At 39.1% G+C, this 19,674-nt stretch overlaps 1 protein-coding gene across 1 annotated transcript in view; it reads right to left on the reverse strand.

Moving 5' to 3' along the window:
• Positions 1-19,674, reverse strand: part of CACHD1 (cache domain containing 1) — a 196,495-nt gene that overhangs the window by 49,021 nt on the left and 127,800 nt on the right. The window contains exons 5-11 of the mRNA XM_038413098.2: positions 16,360-16,486; positions 13,008-13,152; positions 11,413-11,629; positions 7,260-7,409; positions 5,836-6,069; positions 2,402-2,551; positions 1,746-1,869 (exon numbers count right to left, since the gene is read on the reverse strand). Coding sequence (XP_038269026.1) covers positions 1,746-1,869; positions 2,402-2,551; positions 5,836-6,069; positions 7,260-7,409; positions 11,413-11,629; positions 13,008-13,152; positions 16,360-16,486 — 1,147 coding nt within the window. The remainder of the gene's footprint in view (positions 1-1,745; positions 1,870-2,401; positions 2,552-5,835; positions 6,070-7,259; positions 7,410-11,412; positions 11,630-13,007; positions 13,153-16,359; positions 16,487-19,674) is intronic.

A 19,674-nucleotide genomic window follows, 5' to 3' on the forward strand; every position in this document is an offset into this window, starting at 1 on the left:
TCCTCTGTGGCTTTGGGCAAGTCATTTAACACCTCTTCTTTCATTTCCCCATCTGCAAGTGGAGGATCAGGAGACTTACACGCTTTAGAGAAGAGTTGTGGAGACTAAGGTTTATAAAGTCCTTCGAAGATGAAAGGCTCTATTTAAGCTCTAAGTACTACCATTATTTTTAATTGGGGCATTTTTGGATTGTAAATTTAGAAATAAAGATAGAAAAATTGAGATTCAACAAGAAAAAATAACTCAAAATGCAAATATTCAGTGAGAGGCGGAGCACTGAGAAGTAGTAACAGTGAAGGAGCCCAAAAGGACAGCAAATCACACATGGTTTAGCAATGTGGCAACAGCCAGCAAAATAGGCCAATGTCAGATTCTCTCTCTCTCTAAATCATGTATTGTCCCATCAACCCGTACTTGGGACAGAGGGTGTGCCTCTGTTCTCCATGCAGTTGCACACATAGAGGCATCACATCATAGAGCAGGGAGGAGTTTCTCCCCATATGTCTAACGCAAAGTATATACTAACGAGTTAGGTCGACCCAGCTACTTCACTCAGCAGCGTAAAAGATCCCCACCCCGAGCAGCACAGTTAAGCAGACCTAACCCCTGGCGTAGACAACACTAGGTTGATGGAAGAACCCCTCCCGTTGCCGTAGCGAGTGTCTACACTGAAGTCCTGCAGTGGCGCAGCTGTGCCGCTGTAGCAGTTTAAGTGTAAATCTAGCTTCACTTGAAAGCCCTTTGAAGTCAACAGAAAGACTCCCAAGGACTTCATTGGATTAGGTCAGGGTCTTTCTGGATATGGTGCAACCATTCCTAGGGTGCCACTGCTGCATACTAAGAATACCAGACATTCCAGCACTTCCAGTAATGGTATGGGCCCACCCTTGCCAGTGTGACCTTGCATGCATTGTGTGTGTGAAGTCATGCTGTATGAGGACACCATTTTAAAGAATGCGCCACCATGCCCCCCACTGGTGAGACTGCATGGAATGCCATTTTGAAGAGCACGCTGCTCCAACCATCACAAGTGTGACATCAAGGTGGTGGGGGCGGAGTAGAGCACTCTTCAAAATAGTGTCCCCCATCTATGACCCAAGGCAAAATCATGTCTGATTTTGTCTCAATACCAGACAGGGAACCATAGAAAAAAAAGAGGACTGTCTGGCTTAAAACCGGACAAAATGGCCTGCTTAACCACACCTAAAACAGTGAAAAAGATCTAAAAGCTGGAGAATGTTCAAAAAAGAACTGCAAAAATTACAAAGGAGGAGGAGGATAGGGGCTGGAAAGATTGAGGGAAAATTTCAAGCAGCAGATACGCATACAGTAGTTTGATTACTTATTTGAACCCCATGGAGTTAGAGTAGTTATTTAAGGTGTTAACTAGGAATTACTGTCGAAATATAGGAAGGAAAATCCAGATTGAATATTAAGGAAAACTTCCCAACAATCAGCTCTACTATTAGATTAGAAGAGTCTCCCAAAGGAAGCTGTGGAAACTATTGATGGGCACATTTAAAGATAGAATGGATAATGTGGTAGAAAACACAGTCCCGCATTGGCAAGAGACTGGGACTTCAATCCCAGCAGGGATCTCTAGGTACTATTACAACAGAAATATTAAACACAGTAATAATAATTCTATAAAGTAGCTCCCATTAAAGGGTTTTGTACAAACACTTCTGAGACCTGTGAATCATTGATCTTAGCAAGCTATGACTTGAGTCTCAGTTCTTCCTTACCTAAGGATATTCTGCCGAACCAATTCAAATTTTGGAATGTTCTCGTAATGTATTATGTCAGTGTGAAGTGGTGGTTCAGACAGTAAATAAGGCCTTGTAAGGGATGGATGCATAAGAGTATACCCTAAAAAGAACAAAATACGTGCTTAGTACAAGTTTTGGTTCAGTATGTAATACGCAGAGAACATAAAAACAAGTATACTGATTACATGTATGAAAGTCCTCCAATTTACTTAAGAAACTACCCTAACAGTAACCAAACCATCACATCATAAAGCAGTTTAGTGCCAACAGAATTTTAAGAACTTGTAAATTAACTCAAACAAAAAATGACTAAAATGACCTTGCCATAAAAAGTGAAAAAGCTTATAATATAAACAAAAGCTACAGTTTTGGCTTTCTGGCCTATAAATGTGAAACCAATCTATTTCATAGCAACATTTTTATATCAAGACCCCGTATAATAAACGCAAACCATAAATCTGCTTAAATACAATTACTGTTAGACAGAACTACTCAAACAACTGACACACAATCTGTTGAGAAACAGCACTTCTACTTACAAATAAGGAGCAGAATAAGGAGGTAGTTTTATACAGTCTAATTTCACCGAACAGGAAGATAGTTTATTTATGTATCTGAACCACAAAAATCACCTTTATTGTCTATGAGAAATGTGTAGGAAGCCAAAGAATCTTGATAATAGGTGACATCCTCCAAGATATATGCCAGGTTAACATCCACTCCCACAATCCCAAGCAGCATGTTTCCAAAGTAACAAGGTTTACTTACAGTCATTATCAGACCTTGAGATAAAAGGAAGAGCACAGAAAGCATTAGCAATAATGAACTTGCCAGTTTATTAATATAAAGTGTGTTCTTCACCAGTTGTGCTAAATAGAAAAAAGTAACCAGGTAACAAAAACATCCTCTGTCCAGCAAGTTCAATTTTCAAAAAGTTCCTACCGTACCACGTAGGAGTATTTTCAAAAGCTAAAATTAAAGTCTTAGTAAGTAGGCCCCGATTAAACTCCCAATCATGTCAAAAGACTCCCACAGGTTTCAATGGGTGTTAAATCAGATCCATATGTAGGGTTCCCTTCGTAAGTCACAGTTCTGAGGATTTCACTGAATATGCGTAATTCAACCCTCTGTACAAGTTAAGGCAGTTTTAACCCATTTGTTGCAATTGTTTCCCTAGGACAATGTGACATGGTGACCTAGTGAAGCACAAGTAGTAGTACTATGATCATCTGATTCAAGAAATGCTTTCAGTGATAGATGTCAAACAATGGTAATGCTTGAAGCTCATGATTAAACAACAGCATTAAATATAACAGAAGCTCTACCAGCTTTGACATCTCTTACTGACAACACTTCTGGAGTCAGAATATAGAACTGCTCATAGCATTTAACAGTAGAAATATGGGAGTCAGGGCTTGGCGACAGGATCGAAGGCTGAGAATGGGAGGTTTAGGAAGCATGTGAATTATGTCACAACATATTAGCATAATATCCTCATATTAGCCACTTTTTACTTATCTGGTGGTGAGTTAAGAAGGTATATTTAATAAACCATAAGTTATTAAAATACACAGTGCATTTTACATTTTCTGTCTTCATCAGCACACAGTTAGATGCCTTAGGGACAAGAATGTGAATAAATATAAAAGGATCTAGATTCTCAATTTTTTTTTTTTTTTGTATTTTTCTTAAGGTCTGCATTTTTACTCCCCCCCCCCCCATACAGCTATAAAAAATTTAACAAGAATAAAAAAATGTTACTTGTAAAATATCAATTGGGATGAATTTTGCTCATCTGATTATATACGCAGTATGAAGAAAAGGAGTACTTGTGGCACCTTAGAGACTAACACATTTATTTGAGCATTATTTTATTACGCTCAAATAAATTTGTTAGTCTCTAAGGTGCCACAAGTACTCCTTTTCTTTTTGCGAATACAGACTAACACGGCTGCTACTCTGAAACCTGTCTATATGCAGTATGTTAGCCTCTTCTTCTTACCTAAATTCCAACACCGCCACTGTACTGGGTATTATAACCAAAAGCATTACAATGATTTTTAGAAACCTCTCAATGCCTAAGGTAAAAATATAGCAGTCCATTTCTGTCTTACTTTCTGTGTCATGGCCACATGGAAACTCACTCATCCTTTTAATATAAAACAGATATCAAATTCATCTCCATAGATGAGGTTTTTTAAAAATTAAAAAAAAATATGCACATTCCTAATTATGTAAGCCAAATCTATTCAATCTATTCTTTTATAATCCTTATGTTGTACACTTGTCCACTATGCTTGGATGTGGATGTGTGAGAGAGGAGTGGCAATGCATCATGCAGAGTGTTGAGAAAAGGAGAAACTAGGCTATCATTCTGCATGAGAGAAGCATGTCCAGGAGCAATCTCAGCACACACACAGGGGATTTCAGACTCTAAAGAGTCACTCTGATCAGGTGGCAAACAAGGACAACCTGCCTGAGAGGTCTGAAAACCCTGCTGAGCCATACTCCTCAACCCCTCCTCCATAACATCACACAAAAGAAAACGGAAAACAATGTCCGGAGAAATGCAGGAGCTGTTAAGCTTATTAACTCTAACAGTAATTACATAGCACCTGAAATCTTTAAAGCACTGGGAAAACACTAATGTCGTTCCCAACTCCCCTATAAAGCAGGGTTTTTTTCTCCTCACTTTACTAAAGCATAAGCAGAGGCAGAGAAGCACTGCTTTATAGGCTAGATCATACTCTGTCTCACAATGACAATCATGCCAGTACAAGAGCCTATATTAAAGGCCCTCCAAGTCCCAACTCCTACCATAAGCACATGAAAAGGGCCACATGTGGAACGCCATGGCCTTTGCATCCCTATGCACTTTTTATGAGGGCTCTGTGCAGGACTGGCTGCATGTATTTTGCGGTCCTAGGCAAACATCTACACATGCCCTCATGCCCTCATCTTCTGCATTATTCCATCTGATCTCACTATTGCATCCAAGTAAAATAAAACATGTGAACATTAGGGTTTATAGAGGATTTAAGTAACAGGTCAGATTCACGTCCACAACTGCGATATGTCAGCATAAAGTGGTCTATAAATGATGGATCTGGGCAACATATAGAGAGAAATACTCCACTGACGTAGAGCCATCATAGAGACTCTGATTCCATCCTAAACCTGGCCCCGGCCCCCCGCCCCCCGGCAAACAGGGTGTAGTAACCAGGATGTTGCTGCTGATCCCTGGCTTCCAGAATGGCCATTCATGCCAGGCTTCAGACTGCTCTGTCTTGTGCTGAGGACAACCACATTCCTCAATCTTTTTTGAGCACAGCTTAATCAGAACAGAGAATCTGGCCAAATATTTAGCAGTTCTACCAGATATGGGTCCTTCCCCAACCTTGTATGACTGCTAGAACCTCCTGGAGTCCTACTCTTCCAAACCCGGGAAGGTGTGGGATAGAGAGTCCAGAGCAGCTGCTAAACTGTTTGGTGAGATGCTGCTCCATACCTCAGCTACTGTGGGGAAGAAAGGGAAAGGAGGAGGTAATGGCCAGCAGGAACAACCCCTCATGAAGCTGTGTGCATGGCTCCAGTATCTGAGGAAGGAAGGGGGTTTTTGGCATCTGACAGGAATGCCACTTCCTCCATTATGCTGCCCTATGCACCCCTGTGATCTGCTTAGAGGGCAACACCAGCTCTGAATGGGCCCGCTGGAGTGCAAGGGGCTGCCATTACAGCCTGGAACCATGTTCCCACAAACCCAGAGGAGTTTCCTACACAAATCCAAATTACTGAGGCTGTCTCAGTATGCCCGTGAGAGACAATTTCACCCTTCAATCTAAATCCATTAGATGTCACATTACCCACACTTTCCATAAACAGGCCCCTGTGGGTGTAAAACTTTACATGTAATCCCTGCAAGGAGGACTTAATTTTACATCTTTCTTACGGGCAGACCTAAAAGCACCTCCTTATCTGTTGGCTAGAAACCTGGGGGAAGGCAGACGGAAGCCTAACCTCTGTTTTTTTTTTTACTTGCTCAATTTCAGATTTGCTAAGCACTTACCATCTCCCATTTCATCGGAGAAGGGCAGACTGAACACCGCCTCATCAATCATTCGATTGGGGAGGTTTGTATAAAATCGACCCACTGTGGTTTCCAAGTTACTGAGCTGGTTCAAGACCATCATACTCCCCTTGATCACAGGTAAGGCAGTTCGATCAGGCACTCCATATTTCACTGAGTTCTGTTCTGCCAGATCTCGAAGAAATGCCAGTTCTTTTAATCCTGTCACTCCCTCTGAAAAAAAGAGATATTGCCAGGATAAGGGAGGAGAAAGTAGGAAATGTATTTTTAGTTGAGTCTCCTACATTTTACTCCAAATTAAAACTACAGTACATACTTTGTGTTGCCAACTCATGCAGTTAGTCTGAACATAGTGAATACCTATTTAAGTGGAAGTGTGGAGTACTGTTTAGTGATTAATACTGGTGGGGTGAATTATAATGTAGGTATAAATCAGTCACTAAAGGATTTAAAGGTGTCCACTCAGATAACTGTTCCACTGTACAGAAACTCAAGATGGTTGCTCCCATGTCGCTATTTAGATATTTTTACCATTATTATTTTTTTTTGAACAAAGAAACTTTGTGTAACACATTGTCTCCCACCAGTGACTCGTCCAGGTAGAGGTTTATGAATCTGCTATGCAGCCTTGGAGTTAATAGACCTTGTATTTTAGCTCAAGCAACAGTCTCATGCTTTTAGATACAGATATTCCAGGATTCAGTCCCTGCAGATGACCTAACAAAGGGAATTCTTGAAAGTGGGTCCCAAATGGGGATTTGAACTGCTATACAGCTATACAGTAGCTTGCATGCACATTCTCCATGGCCAGGCATAAGCTTCACTGGATGGTGTGTGTGTTTGCAACCCATGCTAATAAGACAGTCTACTGCTTTCTGTGCTACAGATATTTTTGAAAAAAGGACTATGATTCCACTGGGTCAGTGCGTGTACATTTATATTTAACTTTACTCTTGGCTTAAGCCCCAGTTCAGCAAAGCTCTGAAGCATTTGACTTCCAGCTCAGACTTAAATCCCATTGATAGCAATAGGAGCTAAACACATGCTTGCATGTTTGCTGAATTGAGGCCTTAATGGGGAAAACTCTTCCAAATTCAGTCTTGGTGTCAGAGGATGAGGCTCCAGCAAATGCTATAGTTACACCATGTATTGAATTTGCCACATGGTGCTAGGCATTCAGCATTTCAGGCAACATATTTTAATCAGCTCATTTGAATTTTGGTTTGTAAACATATGACTAAGTAGTTTTATGTCCCAAATAGGAAACTGTTTAATCTGGGGAATGGCCTCTGGATTCTAAGGGCCAAAACTCCCTTTTGACCCTTTCAAACAGACACAGAACAACACTGCACTGGGTTAATAGAGAATTTTAATCTACCAGAAATTTGGCACACATTTCTTACCATTCATGAGTGCATAAGTCAGAATCATTACTGAGTTATTGAGAAAACTATTTTCTTCATTGATGACACGGAGAGTAGTCTTTTTATCATCATCTGAAGCATCTTTTGATGTAATCCCAGCTGACAGGTAAATTACGACCGTATCTGTAACTAAGCAGAAATATATATGGCAGACAGTATATTAGATTCCAATTTACTCGAGACAAACAGCAATGCAGTAAAAATCCTTATGTCAGTAAAAGAAGATAAATGGGAAGTTATCAACAACCTTACTTATAAGGAGTTTCAGGTATCTGCAATGGATGAAAACACTCACTGTGTGGTTGTGAAGGCCTTTATAATTCCCAATGCACTTTCAGTTCCCACAGTTTCAGCTAACAAAGATTCATGAGTTTCACATTCTAACACACTATATAGTTTTCTAGTCCTATGCTGTGACCTCACCAGATTTCTTGGGCTAGACAAGTTTTGTCCTGGTCAGAACATGGAAGGAAAACATTCAAGGAACAGAGTCCTGCAGGAAGTTCTTGTAGTGATTCAATATGGTGACAACCCTCCCTTGAGACGGACAAATTCATCCCGCAAAGACAGTCCTGAGCCTTCTCTTAGCTGAGACCTAAAGTGCATGTAGTTACTCAAGATCCTGTGGCAGGAGTTGGGGTGTTAGCTTCCAATAATAAAATTTCCCTATAGGTAATTACATTTTGCCTACCCTAGCTCTCCATGCCATTTTCGCTGGTTGGAGTATTCTTCACTTTTTGTCCTACACTGCTAAACAGTGAAATGTCCCATCCCAGGAATGGATGCACTTGAGTGATTCCTGTATTTAAAGAGCTCTTGGTGGCTTTCCAGCTAACGCAGGAGTTGTTTGGAGGGTTACTGCACCAGTGGCAGTTGTCAGCAGCTGCCTGTAAAAGTAACTCTTACACCTCCGTTTGTACTTTGGCCACCACCTGTCTGTGATCACCCACTATGTCTCCCACCTATTCCCAACATGACCCCATTTTGGGGTAGAATATCTTTGGTCACACTAACTTGAGATGACTTCTATGTCAGCATTCTGGCTGCCTAAGTGAATTAGTGTACAATGGTAATGGCGGGGGAAAGAGATTCTTACAACCTCACCCCCTCCTGTGCTGGGACAGTCAGATTTAATCCATGGTTTATGTGTTTGTACAGCTCCTAGCCCAATGGGGTCCCTGACTAGGGCTCCTATGTAGTATGGTAATACAAATAATAAACAATAACAAACACCACCACCACCACCACTTGATCTTGGGATTCTAAAGGGTGGAAGACTATGGATACACAACATTGTATGTTAGAGGTAGTATAACATTTGAAGAATAAGACACGACATGTACTTACCATTCATCACTAAGTCATTTTGCCCTACTTAGACTGAACACATATCAACATATTTTTCAAGCTGTAAAAAATTTCTTATGTTAACAGCCTATCTCAAAGCCCCAAGGAAATTCAAATCAATGCTTACGCTCCATTCTATACTTCAGCATTAAAAGCACCTTATGTATCAGTTAGGGATCATTCATTGGTCCTACAATACCAAAGCACACTGGAGTATATTACTGAAAGACTGCCAGCTTACCTCTGAATTTCCTTGCTTTGGTGGAAATGTCAGGTCTTGCCCGACTGATTTAAAAAAAAAAAAATTTGAACATCAGTTCGCTGTTGTGTGTGTTCTGAACTAATAGCTTGAAAATGATTTAAATCAAAAGTGTTTTTTGATGCAAAGAAGAACCTGAAACTTCTATTTTCCTTTCCTTTTTTATTTATTTCCCCCCTCCCCTCTTTAATTAGAGACAGCTTTTAAATTTAATCTGGTTAAAAAAATACTCCTCCAGGAGTATCCTCTTATTTCTGGGAAAGGTTTTATGACAATTATTAACCTTTATTTTCAATCTACGCTACAGGAGTTGTGTGGTGCTGTTACGGGCACTGAGATACGACTTTACTTTTTTTATTGCTAGCAAGGGTGATAAAATATAGTTATCTGTGCTAGGAACCCATGGTTTAATCTAGGTTATAGCCAGTTCTCCTATACAGTTAATGAACCATGTTTTCCTTCCTAAAATAGCACTGGAAAAAAAACAAACAAAAATTTTACAATACAAAGCCCTTAACTCTCCCAAGAGCCTGGTCTTTAAATCTTCTCCACTTGTGCAGCAGGCTGTGCATTACTCGTCCACCTGGAGCGTCCTGTAAATCCAGAAGCTACAGGAGTTCTGTGGCTGTGGTGTATATATACCATTTGCAAAGCACTTTACAATACTTTGTTTTGGATTAAAGGCAATACATGAATGTAAAATAATTACTGAGCTGCTGGTGACACCGATATAATAGATATTGACAGCAGGCTGGGGAACGCAGAAACGTCCATCTTTTCAATATAATTCTTGTCTTACACACCAGGAATGCCTCAGTTTTTTCCATTATTAATTTACTTTTCTGCATGTGAATGGTTTCTCTGACACACCTGCAGATCCTGTTAGGGAACAGGATGTTAAAAATTCACAGTAAAAAAGAATAATATTGTCTTGTTTCTTTTTGTAGCAGAAACAAAAAATAGACAAGAAGATTGTTTACAATAAAATTGAAGTGCATCACACATCCTCTTCTCAGCTTGTCGCCCAGGCTCTCAGGTTTGTTGTACACATTATAAATTTTTAAAATTCTTTTGTTCTTACACATAGCCATAAAAGAAGCGCATGTGCACTGAACTTCGAGCTTCAAATAATGTGTCCTTATGTACCAGGGCCTAAAATATAACGAATATTATGCGTGAAACTGAAATAAAACCATGTGTTTTCACACTGCAGAATATGCCAATGTCTTCTATTCCCAATACACATGAACAAGAATCTATTGCCAACATTCTTTGAAATAACTAATGATAACTAAGCAAGACTTTCTCTAGCCAACTTCAGCTGCATTAGATTTGTTATCACCAGGCCGCTACCCTTCCCTCACTTTGTCAGAAGTTAAAAGCCTGCCCTTGACAAAACCTATGTTTGAGCTGATCTAGACATAAATACAAGATAGCATCAGATAGGTTGGACCTCTAGCTCAACAGATCCCAATGCTTATCAATCTAGAGGAGTACAAAGTGAAATGGGAGCACAGTTCACTTCATTGCTCTGGATCGAGCACTAAGCTCCTTAGATGTGTGTTATTGCTTTCTTTTTTTAATATTAAGTTTCAGTTAAGGGTCTCTCCAATGCCCATTCGAAACAATGGGAAGACTCTCATTCACTTGAAGAGGCATTGGAATGAGCCCTTAATGTACATCCAAAATCAAGCTGACCAAACCCCCAAATTAGCCCAGTTTCTCCACCCCACACTGGCACTGGGAATGTGGAAATGGCTGAGGAAATGTGACAGTGCTTGATTGAACAAATTCTCAATTTGAATGCAATCAGTTACTAAAGAACACAAGTCTTAACTCCCGCCCTTCCTTAAAAAAAAAAAAAAAGCCTTCTGGGCAGTAGAATCTGCCAGACATCTTTGTTAGTTTGGCTATTGTGCTTTTATTTTTGAAGTCAAATAGAAAGCATGGGACTAGGTATGAGTAACTCTACATGTCTTTACACACAAAAATTCAAGCAGATTTTCTTTGATGAGTGAGAATATAGTTAGGCCACCCTCACACATTCCTATAAATATATATATCATATCATATTTCAGGCACAGGGGTTGTTTTCTGTGAATTGTTTTTTGATGAGAAATATTGATATGTTCCCAAGGATTTTACACAGCAGAGCACATCTGTGCAAATGGGAATTTTACCTGACAGTCAAAGAAGTTTGCTGTGCTAATGATTACCATTAAAAAGGATCCACATCTGGGAAATAATTCAAAGATCTAGCAATTCATCCCCATAATTACATACTACAGATAATAAGGGAGATAAAGGACAGTGGATGGAAGAAGCAAATTAAATGTAATGGACAATTTTAGCAGCCACTAAGTACGTGGATTTAAAATGCAGTATATCCTATTTGATCGACATGGTAAATACTTTTAATAAGACACTGCCCTGCCCAGGCTTCTGCCAATGTGACCAATTCAGACAAAAAAGAAATATGCAAACTTAAAAAAAATAATATAAAGGTTTGTATAAAAACAGACTTACTTCCTTGGAGTTTTGTGCCATTGTTTGTATTTCGTATTAATTGAAAAGCCTTTTGAAATCCCACTGCATGCTGGGTAGGGTTGTCAGATGACTTTATACTGCTAACGAAGGTGGACATCTTCCTTTTTGTCTCACTAGTTGCAGGAGACAAAAATGTCTTATAGCACTGATCCAGTGAGCAGGTTCTTACTGTGTCTGCCACAGTTAGCACCGAGATCTTAAAAAAGAAAAGAAAATATATTGGATTATTTTAACATTTATAATTCTTTATGTACTGATATAGCATACACAATGATAAGCCAACAGAAGAGTTTCTGTGGATTTAAAACCAATTGTTAAAAAATAAAATGCTTGAGGCATAAATCCATCACATTGGAAAAGGATTAGACTTATGCTGATTAAGGTAAAAAGAGACTTTGGCCTTTTTTTCCTCAGATGAAATCTGCTTCATTCTGCTCACACATAATAGTTACCATACTCTCATAGGCAAAAAAACCCCGAACAATCTAAGCAAGCTATAGATCTCAACCCAAAATCTGCAGAGAGCATTTTCAATAAATCTCCAGTGCCTACAGAAAAGTGCTTGTGGAAAAAAAAACTAGGAAATTTCCATAGGCAAACATGATGAGCTCTATACTAACTTACTGTACTTTTAATATTTTATTGAAAGTGAGCCAAATTCACAACCACTTTTTATCCTGTAGATAAGTTAAAGAAAGCAATGATAATCCTTGCACTATTAAATGTATCAGTAAGATACAGTTTATGAAGTGACATACTTTATTATGAGCTATAACTGATGCAAAAGTAGTGACCAAATAAACACTGCTGCATACCACAAGATGTAAATGTGCGCCTGTAAAACAGATTTCAAAATTACCAAGTTACTGCATAATTAATAAAAGTGTTGTTTTAATTTATAATACATTTCCCCCTTCATATAGTCCCTGATTCAGCAAAACACTTAAGCACATGCTTAACTTTCAGCACACACTTAAGTGTTCTTATGAATTGAAGCCATAGTACCTTCTACCATAGGATTTGAAAACTCCTTCCACGCACTAAGTCTTATTCCTATATTATGGATGAAGAAAATTACAGCAGAGAAAGGTAAAGTGATCCCAATGTCATGCAGAATGTATGCAACACAGCTGCAAAATGGAACCCAGCCTCTGTGCTTTAGCCTTCCTCTTCTCTTATCTAAACTCTCTGGGAGCTTTGCAGACATTAATTATGTTTCACACCATCTCCGTAAGGTAGTGAAGTAAATTATCTTCATTTCACAGCCTGGAAAATGATCTCAGAGGTTAAATGATTTGCCCTAGGCCACTTAGTGTGCCAAATGGTAGAGTAGAGATTAGTACACAGCTCTCCTAACATCTGGTCCTGTACCTAATGCAATGTATCACAATGCTTCCCATTACAAAAATGGTTAAAAAAATGTTTCCTAAAAAGCTGAAAGCATGACAGATAAATAACTCAGAAATAGGTTTTTGTTTTAGATAAATGCAAAAATGAATATGTAAATAACCCCCCGCCCCCCGACGATGGTTAAAACTAAGGAAAGATACACTAATGGCTTGGTGCAAACTCACCTTATCATGTTCATCTATAGAGCTCAGAATGACCTGAGCTGCATCTTTGGCAATTTGAAGTTGTGTCTCTGTGACTGAAGCCCCATGGTCCACAATAATAACTATGTGTTTAGACTGGGGTCTAACCGTAGAGACGTAGATGGGCCTGAAATGACACAAACATATTGACATCATGACCACCTCTCAGCGTAGTTTCCATAGTAGTTTACAACTGAAAAGAAAAAGAAAAAGAAAAAAAGGAATAATTGCTTGGCTTAATGAAATTTTACATTAGCGAAGAATACCTTGAAAACTTAACCTGATGAGTTTACGAGTAGGGTTGCAGGGCTAGGAAGCATTAGTCAGGGTTCACAAAGAGAGTGAGAGTGAGTCCATGCCCCAAAGAGTTTACAATATAAGGTCCAAATCCTGCAACCACTTACTTTTTACTTCATGCTTTTGAGTAGTTCCATTGAATTCAAAGGGACGATTCACGCGAGTCAAGTTAAGCTTGCACATAAGTGTTTGCACGATTGGAGCCTAATTTCAATGACAATTGACAAATGACAGGGAAGAAAGGGGCTGAGGAAGGACAACAAGGCCACACAATGACTATTTTGGCAGATGGACATCCAGAGGTTCTGCAACTTCTAATTTTTTTAAAAGTGTATTAACTCAGTGACAGTCTGAACAAGTCCCCTGCATAATAATAGTCTAAAAGAAGATTCCAGCTGCTACAGAATGATCCACACAACTGACACCGTGGCGCTAATATTTAGACCAAATGGTCAAGTGTGAGTACCTGCAGATTAGGCACCTAAATCCTGATTAAGGAACTTAAATAAAAAGGGATTGATCTTTAGAGATGCTGAACCCTCAACTCCCACTGATTCTAATGAGAGTTGTGAGTGCTCAGCACTTCTAATAATCAGGTCTCTTATTTTGGTGTCTACTTATGTAGGTGTCCAATTTTACGTCCTAATTTTGGAACATTAGGCCTTAGTTGTTATCAACCAGCAACTCTTTTCAGGCAGCGAATGACATATTTTGTTAAAGCATCAGTAGTGACAGTGTTCAGGGATACTGTCTGTAACTATCTCAGGATACACAGCACAAAGATTTTGGAAACGGAATCAGTAAGAGTAACAAGTAGTAACTGCTCATGATGAATGCTTGATGCAGTCAATCTTGGCCATATGGAGAGATAAATACAATACTGGATGTTTGCTGGTTACACGACAAGTAAAAATCTGTGCAAGCTGTGTGCATTAGCACAGTAGGTTTGGTATATCACAATGAGAATAAGGCTCCTGCCAGGACGGGCTTTTCTACAAATGCATTGGAATGTAATGCACATAGGTTATGCTCCACAAGCCCTTCTTATCTGTGCATTTTTAAACTGGATTATCAAAATTTGTCTAAGTCTGCTAAAAGCACTCAGCGTTTTCGTGTGTATGTTTGCCAACATCAAAATATACTACATGGTGAAATGTTCAGATATAGTTTGATACTGTGAGGTATGTGAGAAAGATTTAGCGAAGATCTCTTTTCCAGGTCTCAAAGCTGGAACAAATTAGAAGGATCTTGAATAAGGAAGTCAAAAACAACAGAACTCTTTTCCCCTGTTAGTGTAGACCTAAAACTACTCGACTTTAAGCATGAGTTTGGGATCTAATTTTTAGTACATCAAAATCACCCATAGAAGTCCTTTAGAGGAAATGTAGAAGATTTTAGAAAAGGCACAACAACTATTTCTTAATTATAGAATAGACTACAGCTCTACAGTGATATTAATACCTACCATTTATACACTACTTCTGATCTTCAAAGCACTTAAAGGTTAACTAGTTCATCCAACAAACCCTCCCAGGTAAGCACTGGTAAAAAATATTCCTAATTTACTTATGGAGAAATTGAAGCAGAGATTGAATAATTTGCACAAAGTCACAGAGGAAGTCTGTGTCAGATCTGAGATTAGAACTCAAGTATTCTTGGCTCTCAATCTTTAGACCACACCCTTCTCAGACCACAGTATGTTCAAACGAGCCCAGCTACTCAGATCATATGACGACTATGGAGTAAACACCTACATATTAGATTAGATTGCTCAATATTGACAGATAAGCAAAACACATTTTTCAGTCTCTATGCTTGTGTCTCTCTCTTATATGGAAATATTCCTGTATGAACTAATATCTCCTCAGTAAGAGTCATTATCCAGCATGATTAGCTAACATACAAGGAGAGAGTCAGGCAACTGCATTTTCTCAAAATACCACCACAAGGTGCCTTCTTATGCTGGCAAGCAAATTACAAAGCTGTAAGGCCTTCCAAAGGCATCCATTACCTCCAATGTTCACCATGCATTTAAAAAAATTCTAACTAGGAAAATTCAGAGGCCTTTCTACAGAAGGGAAGTAGGCCTCAATCCTGCAGTCTCCAGACAGGCAGAACTTCTCAATACAATCAGTGGGGAGGTCCTTCAGAGAAAGGGATTGCAAGATCAGCCCCAATAACTGCATTACAGCACTTGCAAAGGAGTATACATTTCAAAATGGCTGATGTGAAATTCAACTGTAGGAATGACTTAACATTACAACCTTTCACCAGGTTTAGCATTGGTGCTAAATTCATATAGTGAAGGGCACTAGAGCCCATGGAGGAAAAAAATTGTACTCAAGCTACTTTCCAACAGGATTACATCATAAACAGATTATTAGCATGGCTATCTGAATCATTCAACCGCTTATTCTATAGTTTATTGTTCAATTTCAAGTAAGTTTCCTAGCAGAAAATGAAGACCTGATTTTCTACCATCTTCTGCATTTCTCTACCATCTACAAAACGTTAGCAGGCTGAGGCATTACTTACAAACGTTTACTGGCTGTTAATGTTATTAAGCTGAAGCTAGGGAGAGGTAAGTGTGTTGGGGGGTAATTATTTTTTTATCCTTCCAAGTAAAATCGCTACTAAAAGTTTGATTTGCTGATTTTTAGAACAACCTAAAGATTCAATTTTCAGAGTGATAGCCGTGTTAGTATGTATCAGCAAAAATAACGAGGAGTCATTGTGGCACCTTAGAGACTAACAAATTTATTTGGGCATAAGTTTTTGTGGGTTAGAACCCACTTCATCAGATGCATGGAGTGAAAATGCAGGTGCAGGTATAAATACATGAAAGGATGGGGCTTCCTTTACAAACTGTGAGGTCAGTCTATCGAGATAAATCAATTAACAGCAGGATACCAAGGGAGGAAAAAAATAACTTTTGAAGTGGATTCAATGTTCATGAGGATCCTGGATTGAAAACAATATTTTGAGAATATAATTTTATCACTTGTTTCCATCTGAGCACAAAAGAATAAAATCATACCTGCTACGGTGTTCGTAACTTCCTTTACACCGGAACTTATGCGCTGGAAACACAGTAAAAATGCCTTCTTCCGAGCTGAAGTATTGCCATTTAATTCCTGGGTTAGACTTCAGATTGTCAGCAAGAACTACGGAGTGAAAAGGAAAAAAATGAATGGGACTGCAAAGGAAAGTCAAAGGAGACGTGTGCATTTATACATGGCCTCTTCAAAATATCTCACGTTTACATAAATAGCTAAAATATCCAGAGTTATAATACCTAATACCAGCAACAACAAGTAGTAGTATTGGAAGGGAGATAAAACTTCATGCCTCAATCATGTATGTTCCTGATTTAACTTCTAAAATCCATACTGTTCTGTTTGGTCATGTCCTTAGTGATACTTAAATATTTTTTGTGGAGAACACCACGTTTTCCCTAGCCATTGTTTCACTGCCAGGAACTCCATTTCTTAGTATACAATGAATTGATGTAACAGATTATACAGCTCCTTTAGCACACCTGGACATTTCCTTAGTACCTGCATTCTCCATACAATTCATAAAGCTGCTCTTTGAGCCATTGTGTCCATGCAGCTTCTCCTGGAAGACATCATGCGCATACACAATATCCACTTTTCCCAAGGATGAATCCCCAACCATTCATAATCCTCGTTGAACATTGTCCCCTCCAAATACCCAGAGCACTAGTGCATTATTTTCCTGAAGGATGATGGGAAGAGGGGCCCATAAGGCAGGAGAGGAGGAAGGAGGGCAAAGAAAGCTGCACAACCACCAATCCTCCCCACTGCAAACATACTACTGCTGTTTCAAGCAACTACTTGAAAAACCTCCTGCTTTCCCCTCCAGCTCAGAAGAATGTGAGAGCAGCTCATCTTGTACATGGCTACAAGAAAGCAGCCTGCAAAATAAGCTTCACTTTGTTGCTTCGATACACAGCTTGGCCCACTCCCAGGAGTACAGGCAGCTTAACCCCAGGAAGCCAGCAGGGGAGAAAGGGAGAGAGAACAAAAACACAAACAAAGAGACATTAGTGGGAAGAGGCACCCAGCTATGGGGGAGTTTCCACAAAAATAAAGTGGGAACCACTGCACTGATCTGTAGTATGGAGTGGTGGGGCTCTGAATTAGGAGGCTGTTTTTAACGTGATTGCCCAAAAATACACCTGAAACCATTCATTCCTTTAGACTGAAATTCATTCCTTTAGACTGCACTTGCTTCATTATTAAAATAGGAAGCGCTTCAACAAAGTTTTAATTTATGAAGAGAGACTCAAAAACTTTAAGTAGACATTTAATCCTAGAAAAGAAACAGCTGCCAGACACTACAAAAAAGTCAGCACAACAGCTGTATGCCAGTAATTTATATCCAATGACATTAACAAAACAGACATGGCTCAGTGAGAAACACAGATAATCTAGTCTGTCCATGATAAGGTTGATATCTATATAGATATAATCAGGAATTGTCAATATTTGATGCTAAACTAACATTATTTTACAGACATTTCAGAAATCCGTATTAAGTATACTAAATTCAAGTCACCAGAATTAGACATTCATATTTGTATCATCTCTGACAGAACACATTAAAACTATGAGTCCTGGTCTCCCAAAGAATCCCACCCTGAGACACAGAAAACAGCACTTGGATTTTTCCCCCCTCTTACAGTCATATGGAGATTTCCTAGCTATCACTTAAGGTGCGTACCTCTCCTGTTACCAAAAAAAAAGACCGACACAAGATGAAGGAAGCAACAGGCATGCAACACAACTGCTAGGTTTCTCCTACAGAGGACATTAGACAGCTGCACTCCCACTGATTCTGTTAAAGCAAGAGGAAAAAAACACTAACAACTCACAGAAGAGGGAGAACACCAATCCATTAGTATAAGACTCCAATTTGCATTCCATCAGGACAATGACAGGATTCAATTGCACGCAAGCCAAATTGTCTTTTCCACTTGGGACAAACTAAAACCAAACTTTTAATAGCTGAATTACTTTGGCATTTTGCCTAACTGTGTTAACAGGACTGCATCAGCTTTAGATGGATGCATTTTGTATTTAAAAAAAAAAAAGTAGATTTCCTTACTTGTGTTACAAACACCTCCTTTGATTAGAAACTTGAAAGAACTTTGGGAAAAGATTTAATTAACATTTCACCTTTAATAAAGAATTTACTTCTTGCATTTCCCTCAGGATGGATGCTGAAATTAGGCAAGTCAGTTTCATGTTCTGGTTCTCATACATTATCAGGATACTCCAGTATTCGGGATGGAATCAATGCAGGGAAATATTTCAAGCCAAAACCAGATGATGCACTTCCAATACCTGAGAGGAAGACTGTTATTTGAAGTACATCCTCAACAGCTTAGCACCTTCTTGGGTTTCCCAGACTGGTTTGTGACTATATGGCTTCTCTCTGTCCAGATCAGTGCATTTATCTTGTACAATTATTGCTATTTTTGTCCTTTATCATTATGTGTATTTCAGTAGTGCCTAGAGATCCTGAACAATCTCAGGGCTCCATTGTGCTTGATACTGTACAAACACACAGTAAAGAGACAATCCTTGATCGGAAGATCTTACAACCTAAATAGAAAAGATAGAAAAGGGACTAAAGGGGATGCAGAGCTGAAGTGACTTGCTCAGAGTGTCACAGTAGCATCAGTGGCAGAACTGGGAAGACAATACAGATCTCCTGACTTCTAGTCCAGTGCCCTTTTCACTGCCTCTGATTTCCTCTTTCCTCTTCAAATAATGATTTAACTTTCACACAAGAGAATGAAGCTGAGAATTTTGGCCTCTCTCTCACACTCTGCGCCTAGCCAGCAACTGAGGTCAGTTGCAATGATCAAAGTGTCTGCCCCAGATGTCCAAGTAATCAACATCTATGGACTTAGCATTCTCAAGTGGAGGGCTCATCACTCTAGAATTCATTTGCCCTAAAGGTCAAAAAAATGTGCGAATATTGCTAAATTTCCTAAATGTTTTCTGAGGCTATAGGGTTGGGAATAATTTTTTAGTGTTACTCTTGACATGTCAGTGTAACAACACCGTGATAGCTGCACTATATATATTAAAAACCAACAAAACCCCCCTCCAAAACACTAGTAGTTAGCTTATAGGATACAAACTGTAGGCAGAAACTTTGTTTAGCCATTATCAGGATACTTTCTTTGCGATGAGAGCGGTTTATGTGGAGTAGAAATCCTGAGTGATCTGAAAAGTTTTCGTGTTGCCAACTTTTGCAATATTATTGAGCATATCATGATATTTCATGTTTTTCTTTATGCCCCAACTCCTGGAGTCAT

Source organism: Dermochelys coriacea, chromosome 8 (genome assembly GCF_009764565.3).
Source record: "Dermochelys coriacea isolate rDerCor1 chromosome 8, rDerCor1.pri.v4, whole genome shotgun sequence".
Classification (NCBI taxonomy): Eukaryota; Metazoa; Chordata; order Testudines; family Dermochelyidae; genus Dermochelys; species Dermochelys coriacea.